Source organism: Natator depressus, chromosome 2 (genome assembly GCF_965152275.1).
Source record: "Natator depressus isolate rNatDep1 chromosome 2, rNatDep2.hap1, whole genome shotgun sequence".
Taxonomy (NCBI): domain Eukaryota; kingdom Metazoa; phylum Chordata; order Testudines; family Cheloniidae; genus Natator; species Natator depressus.
The window spans coordinates 48,222,372-48,243,762 of record NC_134235.1 but is presented as its reverse complement, the minus strand read 5'-3'; the positions used below and the strand labels follow the sequence as shown (position 1 = coordinate 48,243,762).

Here is a 21,391-nt window from a genome sequence, read left to right as displayed (position 1 = left end):
GATTTTTACCAGTTGATTCTGGGAAACTTTCATGGGAGAGTGCATCAGCCACTTTGTAAGAAGCTCCTGAGATGTGTTGTATGTTGAAATCAAAATCTTGGAGACCTAAACTCCACCAAATAAGTTTTTTGTTATTTCCCGTGGCGGTATGAAGCCACTGTAGCACAGCATGGTCGGTTTGCAGGTGGAAGTGCCGTCCCCAAACATATGGGCATAGCTTTTCCAGAGCGTGGACAATGGCGTAACATTCTTTTTCACTGACTGACCAGTTGCTTTCCCTCTCAGACAGCTTCTTGCTAAGAAATACTACAGGATGGAATTCTTGATCCAGTCCTTCCTGCATTAAAACTGCTCCCACACCACGCTCGGACGCATCTGTGGTTACTAGGAACAGTTTGTCAAAGTCTGGGGCCCTTAGCACAGGGTCAGACATGAGTGTCGCTTTAAGCTGGTTAAAGGCCTTCTGACACTCTTCAGTCCACTGAATGGCATTTGGCTGTTTCTTTTTGGTTAGGTCTGTCAGTGGGGCGGCGATTTGGCTGTAGTGCGGTACAAATCGTCTGTAATAACCGGCCAAGCCTAAGAAGGATTGAACCTGTTTCTTTGACTTTGGGACAGGCCACTTTTGGATAGCATCCACTTTGGCCTATAGGGGGTTAATAGTTCCTTGACCCACCTGGTGTCCAAGGTAAGTCACTCTGTTTAGGCCTATTTGACGCTTCTTAGCCTTAACAGTTAGTCCTCCCTCCCATATGCGCTGGACGACTTTTTGTAGATGTTCCAGGTGTTCTGCCCAAGAATCCGAAAATATGGCCACATCGTCAAGATAGGTGACTGCATATTCTCCCAATCCTGCTTGGAGACCATCTACAAGTCTTTGGAAGGTGGCGGGTGCATTCCGCAGCCCGAAAGGGAGTACATTAAATTCATACAGCCCGACATGTGTGATGAAGGCTGACCTTTCCTTGGTGGATTCACCTAGCGGTACCTGCCAGTATCCCTGGTTAAGTCCAAGGTAGAGATGAACTGGGTCTGTCCCAGTTTCTCTAATAGTTCATCTGTGCGTGGCATTGGATAGTTGTCTGGGCGAGTCACAGCATTTAGCTTACAGTAGTCCACGCAAAAATGTATCTCCCCATCTGGTTTGGGAACTAGAACCACTGGAGATGCCCATGCACTGCCAGAGGGGCGGATTACCCCCATCTGTAGCATATCCTGGATCTCCCATTCTATAGCAGTTTTAGCTTGAGGAGACACCCGTTAAGGTTGGGCTCTAATTGGGTGAGCATTACCTCTGTCAATGGAGTGGTATGCCCATTCGGTCAGTCCTGGGGTGGCTGAGAACGTCGGCATGTAGCTAGTGCACAGCTCCTTGATCTGCTGTCGCTGCATACGCCCAAGGGTCATGGAGAGGTTCACCTCTTCCACGCCACCAGCACTTTCCCCTTCGTAGTAGACACTTTCAGGCCACTCAGCGTCATCTCCTCCCTGGGCTGTAAACTGACAACCCTTTAATTCTCTGGAATAAAAGGGCTTTAGAGAATTAATATGGTACACCTTAGGCTTTCAGTTGGAGGTGGGGAATGCTATGAGATAATTAACAGTCCCAGGTGCTCTTGGACCGTGAATGGCCCTTCCCACGACATTTCCATTTTATGGGCCTGGAGCGCCTTTAAGACCATGACCTGGTCCCCTACTTTGAAGGAACACTCTCTGGCATGTTTATCGTACCAGGCTTTTTGCTCTTTTTGAGCATCCTTTAGGCTTTCTTTAGTAAGGGCTAAAGAGGTTCGGAGAGTGTTTTGTAGGTTGGTTACAAAGTCCAGAATGTTAGTTCCTGGAGAAGGTGTAAATCCCTCCCATTGCTGCTTCACCAACTGCAATGGCCCCTTAACCTCACGGCCATATACAAGTTCAAATGGTGAAAACCCTAAACTGTTGTGGTACAGCTCTGTAGGAAAAGAGCAACTGCTGCAACACTAGGTCCCAATCATTGGAGTGCTCATTTATGAATTTACTTATCATGGCTCCCAAAGTTCCATTAAACTTCTCCACCATGCCATTTGTTTGATGATGGTAAGGAGTAGCAACCAAGTGATTTACGCCATGAACTTCCCAAAGGCTTTCCATAGTTCCTGCCAGGAAATTAGTCCCTGCATCTGTGAGGATGTCGGAGGGCCAACCTACCCTGGCAAAAATGTCTGCTAGTGCCTGGCACACACTTTTAGCCCTGGTGTTGCTTAGAGCTACTGCTTCCGGCCATCGGGTGGCAAAATCCATGAGAGTCAGTATGTACTGCTTTCCTCTGGGTGTCTTTTTCGGAAAAGGACCCAGAATATCCACAGCTACTCGCTGAAATGGAACTTCAATGATGGGGAGTGGCTGGAGAGGGGCTTTGACCTGGTCTTGGCATACCTCACAAGACCGGACATAGGTAGAAACATCCTTGCCCATTCCCTCCCAGTGGAATGACCTCCCCAAACAGTCTTTGGTCCTGTTCACCCCAGCATGGCCACTAGGATGATCGTGGGCTAAGCTCAAGAGCTTTACCTGGTACTTAGTTGGAACTACCAACTGTCTCTGAGGATGCCAGTCTTCCTGGTGTCCACCAGAAAGAGTTTCCTTGTTAAAAGTCCTCTTTCTACAATAAACCTGGATCGATTAGAAGAGCTGATACGTGGTGGGCTGCTCCATGCCGCCGTCCAAGCTCTCTGGAGGCTTTCATCTGCTTCCTGCTTGGCCTGGAACTGTTCCCTTGATGCTGGAGACACTAGTTCCTCACTGAATTGTGAAGTGATGTAGGAGACGGGGCTGTTTGCGTTGACTGTGAACCGCTCTCCGCTGGGGCACTATGTTTGGGTTCAGGCTACGGCTGAGCCTTTTGTGTAGGGTTATCTGTTGCTGCTGGTGCAGGTTCGGTGGGGCCCTCTGGTGTTGGGGTTGCAAGTACTGGATTCAGTGCTGGCAGTGGTTCAGGTGCTGGTTGTTCCACCGGTTCCGGGGCTGGATTCACTACTGCTGTTGCTGACGTTGGCATGGGGTCCGGTTCCATTACCTCTGACCGGGTCCTGGTAGAAGTTTCTGGAACAGAGCTAGGCGTGACAGCTTGCTTAGCCTGGCTGCGTGTGACCATTCCCACCCTCTTGGCTAGCTTCACATGATTGGCCAAGTATTCCCCCAGCAGCATGGGGATGGGATAATCATCACAGACTGCAAAAGTCCACATTCCTAACCAGCCCTTGTACTGGACAGGCAACTTGGCTGTAGGCAAATTGAAAGAGTTGGACTTGAAGGGTTGAATTGTCACTTGGATCTCTGGGTCGATTAAATTTGGATCTACTAAGGAAGCATGGATAGCCGACACTTGCGCTCCGGTGTCCGTCCATGCGGTGACCTTCTTCCCGCCCGCACTCATAGTTTCCCTCCTGAGGATATCTGGGCCTGAGGACCTCTGGTGTGATTCCGGTGCAATGAACTGTAATCTGTTGGGGTTCTTGGGGCAGTTGGCCTTTACATGCCCTGGTTCATTACATTTAAAACATCATCCAGCTGACAGGTCACTGGAGCGAGGTGGGTTGCTGGAGAACGGTGTGGCGGGACAATAAGGTGGCTGGAGTGTTCCTTGGGGTGTAGTTGGGGCCTTGGGCTGCCCCCGGCAGTAGGGTGAGGTCGGAGATTGTCCCTTCTGGTATCCGCTCCAACTGCAACCAGTTTTTTTCTTTTCTGCCACTTCCACCCATTTGGCTCCAATCTCCCCAGCCTCGACTACAGTTTTGGGCTTCCCATCCAGGATGTATCTTTCTATTTCCTCAGGAACACCCTCTAAGAACTGCTCCATTTGCATTAGGAAGGGCAAATCTTCTGGAGATTTAACACTTGCTCCTGATATCCAGGCATCCCAATGTTTCACAATGTGATAGGCATGCCGGGTAAATGACACGTCTGGTTTCCACCTTACGGCTCTGAACTGCTGATGGGAATGCTCGGGTGTTATCCCCATTCTGACTCTCGCCTTGGTTTTAAACAGTTCATACTGGTTCATGTGTTCCTAAGGCATTTCAGCCACCACCTCAGCTAAGGGTCCACTGAGCTGCAGCCTCAGCTCTACCAGGTATTGGTCTGTAGAGATGCTGTACCCAAGGCAGGCCCTTTCGAAGTTTTCTAAGAAGGCCTCGGTATCATCGCCTGCCTTGTAGGTGGGGAACTTTCTGGGATGGGAAGTGGTACCTGGAGAAGGATTGCTAGGGTTTGTTGGTATATTCTGCAGAGCCTTTGCCTTCTCCATCTCCAGTGCATGCTTCCTCTCTTTTTCCTTCTCCGCCTCAGCATGCTTCCTCTCCTCCTCAGCATGCTTCCTCTCTTTTTCCTTTTCCTCCATTTCTTTTTCCTTTGCCTCCATAGCTCTCCTGTGGGCAGCCTCTTGGGCTTTTTCCTTTTCCTCTATTTCTTTTTCCTTTGCCTCCATAGCTCTCCTGAGGGCAGCCTCTTTGGCTGTTTCCTTGGTTTCTGTCATGTTTGCCTCTCTGTTTTTAACTAACTTTACATCCGAGAGTTAGAAATAAAACAAACAAACAAAAAAAACTTGGCGGGTCAAAAAAAAATAGATTGTGCTGTAACCAGTACCTACGTTCTCTGATAGTGATTGTCAGCCTACCGAAAAATCCTTTTAAAAAAACCTAACACCTCTGTCTCCAGGCAAATAGACAGAAAAACCCTCTAGTTGCTCTTAGCTAAAAAAAAAACACCTCTTCAGGTCTGTGAAGAACTTGTGAATTTCCTTACAGAAGGTTAACTACCCTGCCTTTAGGTAGAGAAAACTCCAGGTCACAAAAGCAAGCTCTCTTTTGTTATGCTTGTTGCTTTGTCCCCTTTTACGAAACCCTTTAAAATCTTTTAAAATCCTTCTGTGCTTCTGGTTCAAAAAAAAATTCTCAAAATGATTTCAAATTAATCCCACCGCTCTGCCACCATGTCAAGGTTCCTTCCCCACTCTGAACTCTAGAGTACAGATGTGGGGACCTGCCTGAAACACCCCCTAAGCTTATTCTTGCCAGCTTAGGTTAAAAGCTGCCACCACAAAAGTGTTACACAAAGAACAGGGGAAGTGCCCACTTGGAAACGTCTCCCCCCCCAAAAAATATCCCCCCAAGCACTACACCCCCTTTCTTGGGGAGGGCTTGATAAAAATCCTCACCAATTTGCACAAGTGAACAGAGACCCAAACTCTTGCATCTTAAGAACAATGAAAAAGCAATCAGGTTCTTAAAAGAAGAATTTTAATTAAAGAAAAAGTAAAAGAATCACCTCTGTAAAAACAGGATGGTAAATACCTTACAGGGTAATCAGATTCAAAACATAGAGAATCCATCTAGGTAAAACCTTAAGTTACAAAAAGACACAAAAACAGGACTATACATTCCATTCAGCACAACTTATTTTCTCAGCCATTTAAACAAAACAGAATCTAACGCATATCTAACTAGATTACTTACTAACTCTTTACAGAAGTTCTGACCTGCATTCCTGCTCTGGTCCCGGCAAAAGCATCACACAGACAGAGCCTTTGTTTCCCCCCCTCCAGCTTTGAAAGTATCTTGTCTCCTCATTGGTCATTTTGGTCAGGTGCCAGCGAGGTTATCCTAGCTTCTTAACCCTTTACAGGTGAAAGGGTTTTTCCTCTGGCCAGAAGGGATTTAAAGGTGGTTAGCCTTCCCTTTATATTTATGACAGACGCCGTCAATGCGCCCGCTGCAATGAGCGCATGACCATGGCAGGCACAGCATCACTTAGGTAGGCATGGTCGGAGAGGGGAGGCACTATGGGGCCTGGCTCCATAGCTCAGGGGTTAGCACATTGGTCTTGTTAAACCAGGGGTTGTGAGTTCAACTCTCACTGGGGCTTAGGTAGCAGTTTTTGGCTGGGCCTGTTGTCCCCCAGTAGTGTGGTGTGTGACATTGCACTCCATATGTTTATGGAAATATGCTTATGAGTGTGAATATAATGTAACTGAAATATGCTTTATGCAAAAGGTCTCTTCTAAGGTATCATTACAAAGCTTATAATCTACTGTTTTCATCCTATTTGTATGAATGTATTATTCTTGTATCTGAAGCTAGAAATATGAAGTGTTATTCTGAAGTCCTATTGTAATTATGCAATGTGTGGGCCATTAAAGGTGGTTTAGAATCTTGATGGCTCCCATTGACCAGGACAATTGGTTGTCAATGGCTCTGTTTACCTGTAAGCCTTCCTGGATATGTGGGTGCCAGCCAATGAGTAATGAAGTCTCACAGGACATGTGAACATGTCACATGATACTGGAATCCATCTTAAACCTGGTGCTTTTCCATTTAGAAGGAAGGGTGGAAACCGAGAGAGAGACAAAGGATTCCCGCCTTGTGCCAAAGATATAAAAGTGGGTGGAACAGAACAAAGAGGGCGGCAGTCATGAGAAAACCGCTAGTGACCACTTGAGCTGGAACTGACAAGAACTGTACCGGGGGAAAGGATTGGGCCCAGACTAAGAAGGAGGCTTGCCTCTGAAAGAAGTTTTTTGGAACATCTCTGAGGGTGAGATTTACCTGGATTCAGTTTCTTAAATGTATTAGGCTTAGACTTGCATGTTTTCTTTTATTTTGCTTGGTAAATTACTTTGTTCTGTCTGTTATTACTTGAAACCACTTAGATACTACTTTTTATACTTAATACAACCACTTTTCTTTATTATTAAACCCAGAGTAAGCGATTAATACCTGGGGGAGCAAACAGCTGCGCATATCTCTCTCTGTGTTATAGAGGGCGGACAATTTATGAGTTTACCCTGCGTAAGCTTTATACAGAGTAAAACGGATTTATTTGGGGTTTGGATCCCACTAGGAGCTGGGTGTCTGGAAATAGGAAACCAGCTGAGCAGTTCTGGTTAAAGTCTGCAGCTTTGGGGGCGTGGGTCAGACCCTGGGTCTGTGTTGCAGCGGAGTTGCATCTCTGGCTCAACAAGATAGGGTTCTGGAGTCCAGTCCCCAGGGGGTCTCTGTGACTGAACCCATCACAAGGTGCTTGGCTTTTCTTGGGTACTTATTAATTTTTGGGAGGGGCACAGCAAGGCAGGACACCAGAGGGCTTTGTTAAAGAGAAGCAGCAGCCTGAATTTTTGTACCCGTCGGTCAAAGGGCAGAGCAACAGGGGCCTACCAGAAGCGGGAGTCAAACCCACTGGGACTTGAGTCCAACGCCTTAACCACTCAGCCACTCTGGTGAGTGGGTAACTCTAGCCCATGTGCTACCCCCAAAAAGTCTTGGGTGTGCTCCGGCGCTCTTGCTGTGGATAACTACCCAGCTAATTGCGTCTCAACGGGGGTTCAGAAAATGTTGCACTTGCTTAGGAAGTTGCCTCTCTGGGTGCGCTTGGCTAGCTGCGGAGTGCCCGGCCGGCGGCTTGGAGTCCAGGGGAGGTGAAACTGGACCCCCGGGTCAGAATTTGGGAAAAATCTCCAAATCCAAAGCAAAGACATAGAGTGTCGCTGGTCCTGTGGAAGCATGCTCCTGCTCCTGTGCTCATAGCAGTGTTCCAGGCTTGGGGAGATGGGGTCCCGGGACCTGCATCTCCAAAGGCCACAAGTTAGCCTCCAGAGGCCGACTCTCGAGCCTCTCTTGGTCTCCCGCAGCTCGACTATTAAGCCTTCTGCCATGCCTTCTCTTGGAAGAGAGCAGCATCCCCACTGGCATCTGCTTTGGGGGACAGCCCGGCTGGAAAGAATTGGGGCCACCAGGTCAACCCATTGGACGTAATGGAGTCTCCAGCATGGCATTGGGGAGCTCAGGCCACTAGCTGTACAGAGGCAGGAGATCACTGTGCAGATTTCCCTGCCCCCGGGACACAGAGTTAGCGGTGAGGCTGCACCCAAGTCTGACACAATGCAAGGACTGGGCCTGGCCCAGAAACACCCAAGGGCCTTGCCCTATGTGCCAGTTGCACCAGGTGTTGGGAGGCAGGCTCATCAAGGCAGGCTCCAAGTGTGGAGCGATCCAAGTATGGGCTGTGAGGCTTCTGTGTAGGGCAATCTGGGTGTGGGCAGCTCCGTGGAGGATCCAGGTGCAGGGGGTGTCCGGCTGCAAAGGGGCTTGTTGGTGGTGGGGGGGAGGGTTCTGGGTGCAATGGTTATGGGACTCTGCAGGGGGGTCCAGGTGAGGGTGCTTGGGCTCAGCAGGAGGGGTCTGGATGTAGGGTGGGGCTAGAGCTCAGCAGGGGTGTCTGGGTGAGGGAGGCTCAATGTGTGGTTGAGATGCTGCGGGAGTGTGGTCAGTGAGGTGGGGATCCAGGTGCAGCTGGTTGGGGCTCATATGGGTGAGGATCTGGGTGCAGGGGGCTCGTTGGGGTGGTCCAGGTTCAGGGGGAGTGGAGCTCTTCGGAGGGGGGTTTTGCGGGCAGGGGGGTGAGGCTCAGCGGGAGGGTCCAGATGAGGTTGGGTGGAGGGGGGAGCAGCTCCCTGTACAGGTTTCAGAGTAGCAGTTGTGTTAGTCTGTATTCGCAAAAAGAAAAGGAGTACTTGTGGCACCTTAGAGACTAACCAATTTATTTGAGCATAAGCTTTTGTGAGCTACAACTCACTTCATCGGATGCATAAAGTGGAAAATACAGTGAGGAGATTTATATACACACAGACCATGAAAAAATGGGTTTTTATCATAAACATTCTCATCTTAAGTGATCACTCTCCTTACAATGTGTATAATAAAAACCCATTTTTTCATGGTCTGTGTGTATATAAATCTCCTCACTGTATTTTCCACTTTATGCATCCGATGAAGTGAGCTGTAGCTCACGAAAGCTTATGCTCGAATAAATGTGTTAGCCCCTAAGGTGCCACAAGTACTCCTTTTCTTTTTGCTCCCTGTACAGGGATCCCTCTGTGACAAAGCGGGACTCTTCTTAATGTGTCCTCTGAATATTGTGGGGGTGCCTCATTTTCCCCTATGCAGTTCTTAAGTATCTAGGTGGTGGGATAAGGGTGTATGATCGTTGCAGAGCCACAGAGGGCAGGTATGTGCAGGGGTCTGGACACAGAGAATGGCCAACACCCTGTTTCCTGGCAATTGATGGCCTGGCCCTTCCCCCCTGCAACGTGAGAGCTAAAGGTGTTGGAGAACTAAGGAATCACGTGACCTCCTGGCCCGGGAAAGGGAGAAAGCCAAGAGGAGGAGGGGCTGGAGAGAGTTTCAGTTTGGGGCTGGCTGGGGACAAGGAGTGAAGTGCAGACGTGGTTGTCCGGCTCACTGCCCCCCCAAAATGGACCCGGCTGAGGGGTCCTCTTCTCTGCACCTACAAGCTCCGTTTAGACCATGTTCCTGTCATCTAATAAACCTTCTGTTTTACTGGCTGGCGGAGAGTCACGTCTGACTGTGAAGTTGGGGTGCAGGACCCTCTGGCTTCCCCAGGACCCCGCCTGAGCAGACTCGCTATGGGAAGCGCACGGAGGGGCAGAGGATGCTGAATGCTCCGAGGTCAGACCCAGGAAGGTGGAAGTTGTGTGAGCTGTGTGTCCTGCAGACTATGCTCACAGAAAGGAGACTTCCCCAGAGTCCTGACTGACTTCGTTGGGAGCAGTTCCAGAGCATCGCCCGGGAACTCCGTGACACCCTCTCCCTGCAGCTGAAGAGCAACGCGTGCAGGTAGCAGGGGAGGGGTGAGGTGAGGTGGGGTGAGAATGGAGTTTGCAGAGCTTTCTGCAGCTGGGGAAGAAATCTGGGGTTGGGTCTGACCCAGCCCCGGATGCCATGCCCCACATCCCCTCCCAACAGGGGTTGGGAGATCCGGGCCCATTAGGTGCAATGGGTTGACCTGGTGGCCCCAATTCTTTCCAGCCGGGCTGTCCCCCAAAGTGGATACCAGTGGGGATGCTGCTCCCCACCAGGAGAAGCTATTGTGGAAGGCTTAATAGTGGAGCTGCAGGAGACCAACAGAACCTCGATAGTTGGCCTCTGGAGGCTCCTACCCTGCGCTGGGCTCTCCCCCTGCACGGCATCTGCGGATGAGTCAGACCCACCCCCAGATTTCTCCCCCAGCTGCAGAAAGCTCTGCAAACATCCCCTCCCCCACACGCATCTCTCCCCCGCTTCCTGCACCCGTGTCCGGGTTGGGGGGGGAGGAGCGACACAGTGATCTCCCACCTCTGTGCAGCTAGTGGCCTGTGCTCCCCAATGCCATGCTGGAGCCTCCACATTTATTTGACAAATAAAAGTTGCAGAATTTTAAAATATTGTGCACAGAATTTTTAATTTTTTGGTGCAGAATGCCCTGAGGTGTATGATTTGCCTAGGCCCCCCCACCTCAGGACCCCCACCTTCCAAGTCCACTGCTATGGAGGAAGGCCAGGTAATGCATTGCTATGCACAGGGCTGGGTGGGGAGAGCCTTCTTGTTGGGAGCAGAGGCGTGGCCAGAAGGGAGCTGCCACTCACCCAGAGCACACCTCATGTTCGTGGGGAAGCCGGCTCTAAAGCCTTCGTAGAAGACCTGGCTCAAGGTTTTGTGCGTAGCGGAGCAGCAGCCTCGCTGCCACCTATGGAAAGCGGGCTCTTGACACAAGACTCTCTCCCTTTCCCCAACAGCTCTGCTCTGGGAGGCCCTTCAGCGGAATGGTCAAGGTGCCCTCAGCGCAGGTGTGATGAATGAAGTCGGGGGGAGCTCCCTTTGATGGACACCCAGCCAGCCAGTTAGCTGTAAAATTGCTCTTGACAGCTGTTCTCTTCTTGCTTTATCTGTCCATCCTGGGGTGGCTGAAAACATTGGCATGAAACTGGTGCACAGCTTCTGGATTTGCTGTCGCTGCTTACGCCCAAGGGTCATGGAGAGGCTCACCTCTTCCACGTCACCGTTGCTTTTCCCGTCATAGTAGACTCCTTCAGGCCACTCAGCGTTGTCTCTCTCCTGGGCTGTAAACTGGAGAACCTTAATTTCTCAGGAATAAAGGGCTTTAGAGAATTAACATGGTACACCTTACGTATACTGAAGGCAAATGAAAAATTCCCCAGTCACTATGACAAATCTCCTGAGTTTGGGAGCCTGACTCCTGATGGGTTTCAGAGAAGCAGCCTTGTTAGTCTGTATCCACAAAAAGAACAGGAGTATTTGTGGCACCTTAGAGACTAACAAATTTATTTGAGCATAAGCTTTTGTGGGCTACAGCCCACTTCATCAGATGCATGCAGTGGAAAATGCAGTAGGACGATTTTATATACACAGAGAACATGAAACAATGGGTGTTAACCATGCACACTATAACGAGAGTGATCAGTTAAGGTGAGCTATTACCAGCAGGAGAGGAAAAAAAAACTTTTGTAGTGATAATCAAGAGGGGCCATTTCCAGCAGTTGACAAGAATGTGTGAGGAACAGTAGGGGGGGGAAATAGTTTTACTTTGTGTAATGACACATCCGCTCCCAGTCTTTATTCAAGCCTAAGTTAATTGTATCCAGTTTGCAAATTTATTCCAATTCAGCAGTCTCTTGTTGGAGTCTGTTTTTGAAGGGTTTTTTTGTTGTAATATTGCGACTTTTAGGTCTGTAATCGAGTGACCAGAGAGACTGAAGCGTTCTCCAACTGGTTTTTGACTGTTATCATGCCTGACGTCTGATTTGTGTCCATTTATTCTTTTACGTAGAGACTGTCCTGATGGATTGAACACTGAGGGTTAGCAATGATGAGCTTCTCCACTTCGAGCACCACAGCCTGCCCATGCACAGGCTCCGTGATTACAGGGGTGTGACCAGGCGCTACAGCGGCCATGTCTACACTAGGGGCGCTGGGGGTTAAGGCGCCCAGTCATGCTGCAGGCCATAGGTCAGCGGCCCCAGCTGTGGGACCAACACAAGGGCGGACGGAGCCACGTTCCACTCGTTAATGCGCATGCTCACAAACTACAAGGCTTCGGGAACTTGTTCCTGAGGCGGCCCAAGCGGTCTCTCTTTGGGAGGGGAGGAAGCGGAAGCGCGACGGCTCCTGCTGGGGGGGTTGCTTTACGGCTCTATGTCGTAACGACCTCTGACCCATCCGTAAAGCTTGGAACTGGCGGGCGCCGCCCACTCCCGGCGATGCCGTTGGATTCGGGGAGCTTTAAAGGGAAAGGCGCCAGAATCCGCTCCTGGCTCCTTGGCCGCCTCCCGTAGCGCGGCGGAGCCGCTGGCAACATGGCGAGGGCTGGCGCCGTGCCTGGGGAGCTCAGCCTCATGGACAAAGGCATTGGGAGGTGGGGGAGCCGCGGGGAGCCCCGCCGGGGCCGGGGGCGTTGTGGGCTTTCTCCCGCTGGCTGGGCGGAGCAGTGGCGAGGGGCTCCCGGGGACCTAGCCGGAGGGAGTCAGGGCAGCAGTCGCCAGTGAGGGGCGGAGGGCGGGGGGGGGGGTTAGGAGAAGAGGGAGTGATGATGTCGCTATTTCGATAACGGTGGGGCACGGGAGCGGGAGACGGGCTGCTGCTGCTGGATAGCGTCAGCTTTGGTGTCCCTCCAGGAGCGGGGCCTCTGGGACCCGGTGTTACCAGGGCTACGCTGAACACTGCACTTTCAGAGCTCCCCCACGAGCCTGTTCCTCGGGGCAGAGTCACAGGAAGGGGCAGAGCTGCGAAGAGTCTTTTGTGTTTTTCATGCATCCGTTTCACGTCCCCTTGTCATTTATTGTAGCTACCTGTGGTCTGTCATTTATAGCGATTATGTGATCCATTTCTCTAGACTGTATTTTAAAGAGGTTTTCCGTAGTACTCATTGTGTGACCTCCAGAAACTAAGGCAGTGTATTAGAAATGCTGCACTTTCTGTTTAACACTTTTTAGCTCCAGCTAATATGTGCTCACGCTTAGATACTGTTGTCAAGGTTACTTGAGCTATTCCATAATCTTTTATAGTGGGGTGTTCAGGTAAATCAGCTTCTAAAAGTAAGCAGAGCAGCAAATCTTAAATCGTTTTGCCTACAAAGATGGGTATTAAGTGCATATTAAATATAAAGTGCCTAAACAATAGCACATTTCTTTGCTTCACAGACTTTATGGTCTTTTAAAAACTTTTAGAAATAAACCCTCAGTATAAAAAGACCTAAGTCCTTATACTTACCTGAGCATGGGCAATAACCTGGCTGTAGTCAAACGCTTTTGAACAGAGACAGAAATTTGCTTTTTGAGGACAAAAACCAAGACAGCAAGTTCTTTAGTACCCTAACTAAACTGTATGGTTTTTCCTAATTGTCCACCACATTTAAGATGACAGCACTATAGTTAATGTAGGTGGTGAGAACAGAATTTTTGTTTTAAGCATGTTTTATATGAGAGAACGTGTGAGCAGTAGGCTTGGTCTAAATGAAAAAAATTAGGTTGATTTAACTACAAGAGTAGGTTGTGAAAAATTCACACCCCATAGCAGAGTAGTTAAGGTGATCTGAGGCTTCGTCTACACTAGAAATGTCAAACCGCTGCTACGGGAGCACTCCTACGGCAGCGCTTTGAAGTCCGAGTGTGATCGGACTTGAGCGCTGGGAGACAGGTCTCCCAGCGCTCCTGGTAATCCATCTCCACGAGGGGAATAACACCCCCAGAGCGCAGCAAGTTTCAGTGCTGTAAAGCGCCCGTGTAGACAGTGCACCAGTGCTGGGAGCCACATTCCTCGTGGAGGCGGTTTTTTTTTTAGAGCGCTGGGAGACCTCTCTCCCAGTGCTGTGCCGCGGCTATACAAGCCATGTTAAAGTGCTGCCGGTGTAGACTAGTCCTCGGATACAAAAAAGATCTACTAACTTTTAGCGGGGAGGAGGGCTAAAGATACTGGTAAATATAGTGGATTATTTTCAAATTTAAATATTGAGAACCTTAAATGTAAGGCAGATTATTTTGATTTGCTGTAGTACACTATTCTACTTGAATAAATATATTATTTTTGTAAATAGTGATGTGTAAAATTTGTGATTTGCACCCCTTAAAATGTTGGTTAATTTGAGATTTAGAAATGTTTTATAAGTTAATTATCTTAAGACATCTTAATTAATACTGGGTATTTTCATTTATAGCTTGTTGGAGATAACTCTAAGTTCAGAACTTCACACAATCAACCTACATTGTAACCAAATCTCCAAGATTGAAGGGCTTGGCCATATCTGGAATTTGCAGCATTTAGACTTGTCATCTAATCAAATAAATCAAATAGAAGGACTAAGTACCCTGACTAATCTTCGCACTTTAAATTTATCCTGTAATTTGATAACAAAAGTAGAGGGTTAGTATATTTTTGTTTTCTTTCCCTTTAACATTTTATGAGCCTTTTCTGAAAGTTTTGTTGAGGTTTGATTCAAGAAAGATCTTAAGCCTGTGATTGAAGTTAAGCATGTGCTTAACCCCCATTGAAGTCAAAATCCCATATTACATATTGGATTAAATTGAAGAAATAATACACAGATCATTCTAAAGGACATCATGTCAACTGGGAAATATTGCCTATTTAAAGCAGGTTAAAAAGTTTTAAAATAAACTTTGATCTTCATTCCTTTTAAATAATATCAACCATAGTGTTTGTATCATAATAAACGTAGTTTATATTTGTCATTTATAGTGTCAAGTCTGACGGTCTTCCTTATTTTACCAGTCAGACATGTTTATCTCTGAGTATTTTTTTTAAAGCTCTTGCACTAACTTTTTCCCCCACTTTGTTTAGGACTGGAAAAGCTACATAATTTAACTAAATTGAATTTGTCATACAACCACATACATGATCTTACTGGTAAGTGGATCTGGCAGTGATGTTGTCACACGTAATATAAAATATCTGACTAAATGTATTTGCAAAGAACTAAAAGATAAGAAATGCAGAACATTAGATGTCTCAGGAATTTACTACCATTGGAATATAAAGCTTTTAATCTTTAGATCATAGGTTCAAATCCTGACCAGGTCACAATTGGCTGAAATTAATTACCATTAAACAGTTAAGTGGCTAATGTGAAATGTATTAATAATCTTAAACCATCATTTGCAATGGATTTATGTTCCTCTTGTTGGTAGTATCAGCAGAGAGATCAAAGATTGTAGACATGTTTAAATGCTTTTGCTGAAGCAGAGTGGGAATCTTGAGTTGCTTGGTGCTGTGACGATGATGGACATCTGTCATGTACAGTGAGCACTATATTCACTTTTAGAAAAAACAAATCCAACATTTTTTAAACAAGGGAGAGTTCAGAAATAGTACAGCAGGAAGGAGGCCTGGGTTTTATTTTCAGTTCTGCCAATGTCTTGTTGTGGTAACTTCATGTGTAAAATGCAAATTCTTCCCAACTTGATAAAGCACTTCAAGATACTCTGAATTGCGATATCCAGATACAGAATATTATTACCAGGAGATTACTATTGTAATAGTTCTGTTATGTAAAACCTTTCATCTGAGGTTCCCAAATAACTTTTTTTAATCACTTGCCCTCACAATACCCCTGTGAGGTAGATGTCCTACATGTTCTGTATTGTAGGTACTTTTTGAACACAGAAGAGAACAGCCTCTCTGAAAATGAATTTTTAGGCTAGCTTCCTGGAGTAGTCATCATATCTTACTTTTGGTCACAGCATGTAGGCAGCAAATTCCAAGTATGTGCTATTAACTGTAATACACAATGATTTAATAGTCATATCAAGCTGCCTTGGCACTAAATAGAGAAAATGTTCCAGTGGTACTTGCAATATTTATCATCTACAAAGCATCCAAGCCTGACATAGACACACAAATGTATTTACACATGGTATGTGTGTTGCCACTACTATTGTGACAGCAACATCATGAAATCTTTGCACTTAATTTTGTCTGCAGTGATGTAGTCTAGGCTGATGCAATGCCATTGTGTATGGAAATTGCAGACATTGCAGCCTTGTCAATTGAACTGGCCTTCCCATCACAGTACCAGTAATTTTCGATAGGACCGCTGGGTGGGAGAGTTGGCTCAGGGGGCAGGAGCTGGGCTGGGGCTGGCTGGGAAGAGACGGGGGGGTGGCAGAGCCAGGCATGGGACTGCTGGGGAACAGAGCTGGGATGGGGGTGGGGGGCAGAGAAGAGAAGGAGCTGAGCTGGGCATAGAACCGCTGGGGGGGCAGACTCTAGATCGGACTCAGGATCCAGTAGCCGCTGGTCCAACATCTGCAGAGAAGGTGCTGGTAGTCCCCGCTGGGCACCGTCTGGGATTTGTCTGGAGTCCGCCAGGGAGGAAGAGGGCAGGGTCGGTCTGGGGAGATGAAAATGTTTTGATGACAGCGCTGGGGCTGGTTGGGGGGGATGTTTGAGGCTATTTTGATTTGGGGCTGGGGGCTGTTCCTTGGGGTCACGTGGCTGATCTCATTAGGGGATTGTCACTAGTTTTTGGAGATGGGTTGTGGGTGGTGGGATTATTGGAGATCAGGGCTAGTAGTTGGGGGTGGGGATGTGTTGCTGTTAGGACCTCTGAAAAGAGAAAAGTGATGGAGTCTCATCAGAGGATTTATGTATGGTCAGTAATAATAATCCTGGTGGATGCTCCATCACTGACCATTTTTAAATCAAGAGCTAAAAGATCTGCTGTGGGAATTATTTTGGGGAAGTTCCATAGCTTGTGTTATGCAGGAGGTCGGACTCACTAGATGATCACAATGGTCTGTTGTGGTCTTGGCATCTATGAATTATGTAAGGTCAACTAGGGATCACTTTGTCCTCTTTCAGCAGGCCAGCAGCAACTGAGGTATTACTAGGCAGGAACATAAGCATAGTTGCTGCTTATCTGTGATGTGTGCTCATACTAATGGGCTGTATTTAGACCTTGAGAACCAAAGTCTAAAATACTGCATTTATGTAAATTTTGTTTGCTTACTTCATTAGCTACCTTCACTTAGATTTGCAAACATAATGCATATCCCACTGAAGAATATTTCACATTATTGTGAAATTTATTGGTGTATAGCAAATAACTATAGAAATAGCTTTGTGGTCTTTTGTCAGATGCTTAACATTCTTTTAATGAACTTCTTGTCAATTTTACTGTCTCTTTTTAATTAAATCTGTAGATTTGTAATCCTCACAATTTGGCCATGAATACTGAAATATATAATCCAGTGATGGAGCCATGAATTAATATGTAGTCAGCTGACACAGGGCTTACTTTTACAAGCACCTTGCAGGATCATGACCTAAGTTTCACAACTGTGAGGCAAATACAGACTTCTTCTTAGGGTATGTCTACACTAAAACTTAATTTACAACCACGCAGTAATTACTCTGGTGGTGCATGTCTGTACTTCCCTTGTTGGGTCAGTGGTGCATGTCCTCACCAGGAACGCTTCCACCGACCTACAAGGGGCAGTGTGGGGAGCTGAGAGCCTGGTGTCTCAGTTCGCTGGCAGCTCCCTCCTGGGAACCTGGCTGCCCAATAGGCTCCTGGTGGGCTCTTTTCTCCCCCACACCACCTCTTTCGGCTCCCAGTTCCCCTTAGTGGCTGCAGAGAGTACACGTGCAGCAGAATTGGAGGTAGTAGGAACTAGACATGAGGGAGCACTGTTTTCACGGTACTGAGCCTTGTTTTATGTAAGTTTCCTGTGTTATAGTGCTTGTGGGGGAGAGGAGGAGGAGGAGTTGGTTGGGTTGGAATAGAGGGATCTACTGCTGTGTAAATTCCCATGAAGGATTACATCCACTGAAGTAGCCTCCCTGGAGCTGCTCTATTGTATTATTTACAATGTCCATAGAAGTACAGTAAACTTCTTAAGATAAAAACCTTTTCAGTGAACTATTTCCAAAATAAGAAGTGTGATTAGACTTATTTTTGGTCACATTTTTAATCCTACATCTCTTTAAGCATTCATTTATATAATAAATATAACTTTTATTCTAAGGGCTGGCTCTAACTAAGCTGAGTAGAGTGTAAACTGCGATCTTAGTAACGCATTTTGCATTTACTAAAATAGATCTTCAGGCAGAATATTCTCTTCTTAAACAACTAATTTTTTTTAAACTGACAATATAATCCCTTTTAAAAGTTACTTCTCAAAATTAACATTCATGCAGTATTGTCTTATAATGGATAAACCTTAGGATGGAAGTGGGGCAAAATGTTGGATAATTTCAGGACGCAAAATATTTTAATATATTTTTGTTGTTAGCTTTCCTGTAAAATGTCTTATACCAACTTAGGAAATGTTTGTTCTTAAATACTTGTTTGTAATAGAAGTCACTGCTTTGTGTTTTTCTAAATTTTACAGGATTTCTGGACCTTCGTGGAACCAGTCATAAAATTAGTCACATTGATCTCCACAGCAACTGCATAAGCAGTATTAACCATTTACTTCAATGTATGATGGGACTGCACTTCTTGACCAGTCTTAATTTAGAAAAAAATGGAAAGGGCAATCCAGTCTGTGACACAACAGGTATGAATAATATACTAGATAATTACTTTGAATTCTAGTTACTGTCCAAACATCAGTGGCTTCTGTGTCTTATAATCCTGTGATCTAGTTTCTGCAACTAGTAGCTTGATTCATAAATTATGGCCAGCCATCAAAAACCTAAATTCTGTCATACTGTGGTGACCTTTGTGATCAAATCTCTCTACTCCCTGATTCATGTTGTCAAAACCATTGAAGTTTTTCTTCCTTTCTACTTATACAATGTACCATGCATGCTGAAAGTCGTCTTTTTATATATATAAATTTTTTGCTACATTTAAACATTAAGGCCTGATCAGAGAAACTGTTTGTTTTCAAAAGCAGCAGTTGTCAAAGGTCAGCTGAGAACTGGCTGGTCATCTGGTGCTGCCTGTTTTTGTTTCCAGCTGCTAAATAGCATTAAGGCATCTAAACACACTAATTGCTGTGGCAGGGATTTTAGTCAGTTGCAAATGGGCATAGAGGAGTTCTGTGAAACAATCTGTATTAAAATGTGGACCACACTGGACAAAATTTGGGAACTGAAAATTTTTTTTCTTCAGCTCCTTCATAGAATTGTATTGGGGTGCTCTCAACATGTTCAGAGAAGTGTCATGGTATAACTAAAATATGATTATGTTCTGCATGCTGGTGATGAGAGTGATAATACTTGAGTTATCAGTCGTTCATACATCTCATAGGGAATTAATTTTGATCCTCCAAGCGCTAAGTTTGTCCCAATGTATTCAGTGGTACCATTCCAGAACACAGTGAGCCTGAACTGAAGTTGTGAATTAAAGGAAATAATTACACTTAATATGTAGTATGCTGATTAGGAAAATGCATTTTTAAAGATGACACGTTTAAACTGAAAATCTTATTAAAGAAAGAATGCCTTGGATAAATATTATGCTGAAAATTGTGAGTTACATTTCAGTTACCTTTAGCGCGAAGGTGTTTTATAGCAGTTGCCAATAGTGAACACTGTAGTTAATGTTGAAAAAACAGTTTCTGTAGTATACTTCTGGAATTGCAGGTTCATACCGTACAAAATCTTAACTTCAGTCCAAACAGTGACCCATGTTTTGGTTTCTGCACAGAGATGACATTTTTGGAAAGCTTGTGCAAAATCTGTTAAAAAACAATCAGCAATTTAAAAACAAAAAAAATTGAAAAGTTTTTTTTAATTTAAATTACTTTTTATAAACCATTTGAAATTAAGACAAGCTATGTTAAAACCATTGAAATAAAAATTTAATATTAAAGCAGTACATGTTTGTTGCTGAAGTTGTAAAGAAACCACTGGTGGAGTCGCTGAAGTCTCTAGCTAGGCACTGAAGTTGCTGGCTAAGCACCTGGAACCAGTTTGTTGAAGTGCTACATCAGCTTTTGACAGCAGTAGCTTCTTTTGCAGGTGGTAAGTGTCAGTTTCAAGGAGTTACTCAACCCTTTGTGGTCTGCTCCAGGAATGCCCCTCAGGTTCCTCTCTCTGTCACTTCTCTCTGGGCAGGGACCCACGTCCCACTCCTTTCTGAGCAGCGGTTTTAGGCTGCACTTTCACTTCACTATGTTTATTCCACACAGGCTTGACAAACATCCAGGCCCTGGACAATGACAGTGACAGGTTACTGATAAAACAGCTCTTTCAAAGCAGAGTACATTTATTTAAGTACAAAAGCATACAGAGAAAATGTACAAAACAATAAGAGATGTAGACGAATACTAAACATATCACACATCAGTTTTATGGGGACCATGGCAGGTTTAATTCTTCCAACTCTTCAGGTGGGCTAGATCACTCTTGGACCACAGATCATGCCAGTTTGTTGAATCCAAAAGGAAAGTCCCTCTGTCATGTTAAATGAAGTCTTTTTGCTCCAAAAACCGTTTTGGGTTTTGTTTTTTCTTGGGCCTCTGATACGTGTTTGAACAGTATATATCAAACACCCCAAGGGTGATCCTTCTCTGGAGCTGTGTAGAATCCCAGGGACTGCAGTAATCACCCCACGCTGTTTTTAGTTCCTGGAACAGCTGTGGTAACATTCCCCTGTGGAGTGAAATAAAATTCCTAACCCACAGTGATTCACAAAATAGTAATAAACTTACTGCAACCAGATATATTATCTTCGTATTATCTGTTACACAGAGAATATTTTCTTCATTTCAGTTTATCTAACTAGTTCAAGTCAATGACCAGTTTATTGAAAGTTAAATTTATTGGGATTAAAAAAAGCAGTAAAGCTTGTTTTCCTCTTCCACTCTGTGAATAAAAACTAGCTGTGAGAGGATGAGATTCACTAGGTCTGAAATCTTAAAGGAGATTGCTTCTAGTCACCATCACTTCAGTTCCCTAACAACAGATAATATTTCCTTTTACTTAATAAATCGGTTGGTTTATCAAAACATGTCTTCTATTTTTTTCTTACATATCCAGGACATACAAGGTAGTTTTATTCAATCCTCATGCAAACATTGGTGTAGCATCTGTACACTGGGGTTTACCCAGTGCAGTTATGTCACTGTAGCTACAATAGTGCAAAAAAAAGCCCAATGTAGTAAGGCTTCACCTATCAACTTCCTGGAGGATTTTGTTCTGTAATGTTTCCTGTTGACTGGCCGCTTTATATTGGGGGAAGGCATTTGTGGCTCTTCTTGCTTTTAATGTTATATATTTTACTTCTAATAGAAGGTAGGGTGCCTAGAATCTGGCAGGTATTTTTTTTTATATTTAAATTGAAATAAATTTATGAATAATTCATCCCTAAAGGTTACAGAGAGATCATTCTTCAGACTGTGCCTCAGCTAACAGTCCTAGATGGAAGGAATGTATTTGGTGAACCAGTAAATTTGACAGAAGAGAATTCATCAGATTTGCAGTGTTTAGAAGGTCTCTTGGATTGTTTGGTTTCATCCAGTGTCCCTTGCCATGAAGAACAGGTGCTCTCACTGCTATTTTCAAGTGTAAAAACTGTACTAATTTAATTATTGCTATGT

General features: G+C 45.5%; 1 protein-coding gene across 3 annotated transcripts in view; it reads left to right on the top strand.

The window, feature by feature from the left end:
- Positions 1-12,047: 12,047 nt before the first annotated feature.
- The window catches only part of LRRCC1 (leucine rich repeat and coiled-coil centrosomal protein 1), a 40,080-nt gene continuing 30,736 nt past the window's right edge, over positions 12,048-21,391 (top strand). The window contains exons 1-5 of one of the 3 annotated variants that reach the window (XR_012637999.1): positions 12,048-12,243; positions 14,041-14,246; positions 14,682-14,747; positions 18,233-18,400; positions 21,165-21,334. Coding sequence is in view for 2 of the 3 variants with exons in the window: in XM_074944160.1 (XP_074800261.1) it covers positions 12,185-12,243; positions 14,041-14,246; positions 14,682-14,747; positions 18,233-18,400; positions 21,165-21,334 (669 nt within the window). In the remaining variant the exon portion in view is untranslated. The remainder of the gene's footprint in view (positions 12,244-14,040; positions 14,247-14,681; positions 14,748-18,232; positions 18,401-21,164; positions 21,335-21,391) is intronic. The other 2 variants (XM_074944160.1, XM_074944161.1) reach the window with 2 other exon arrangements.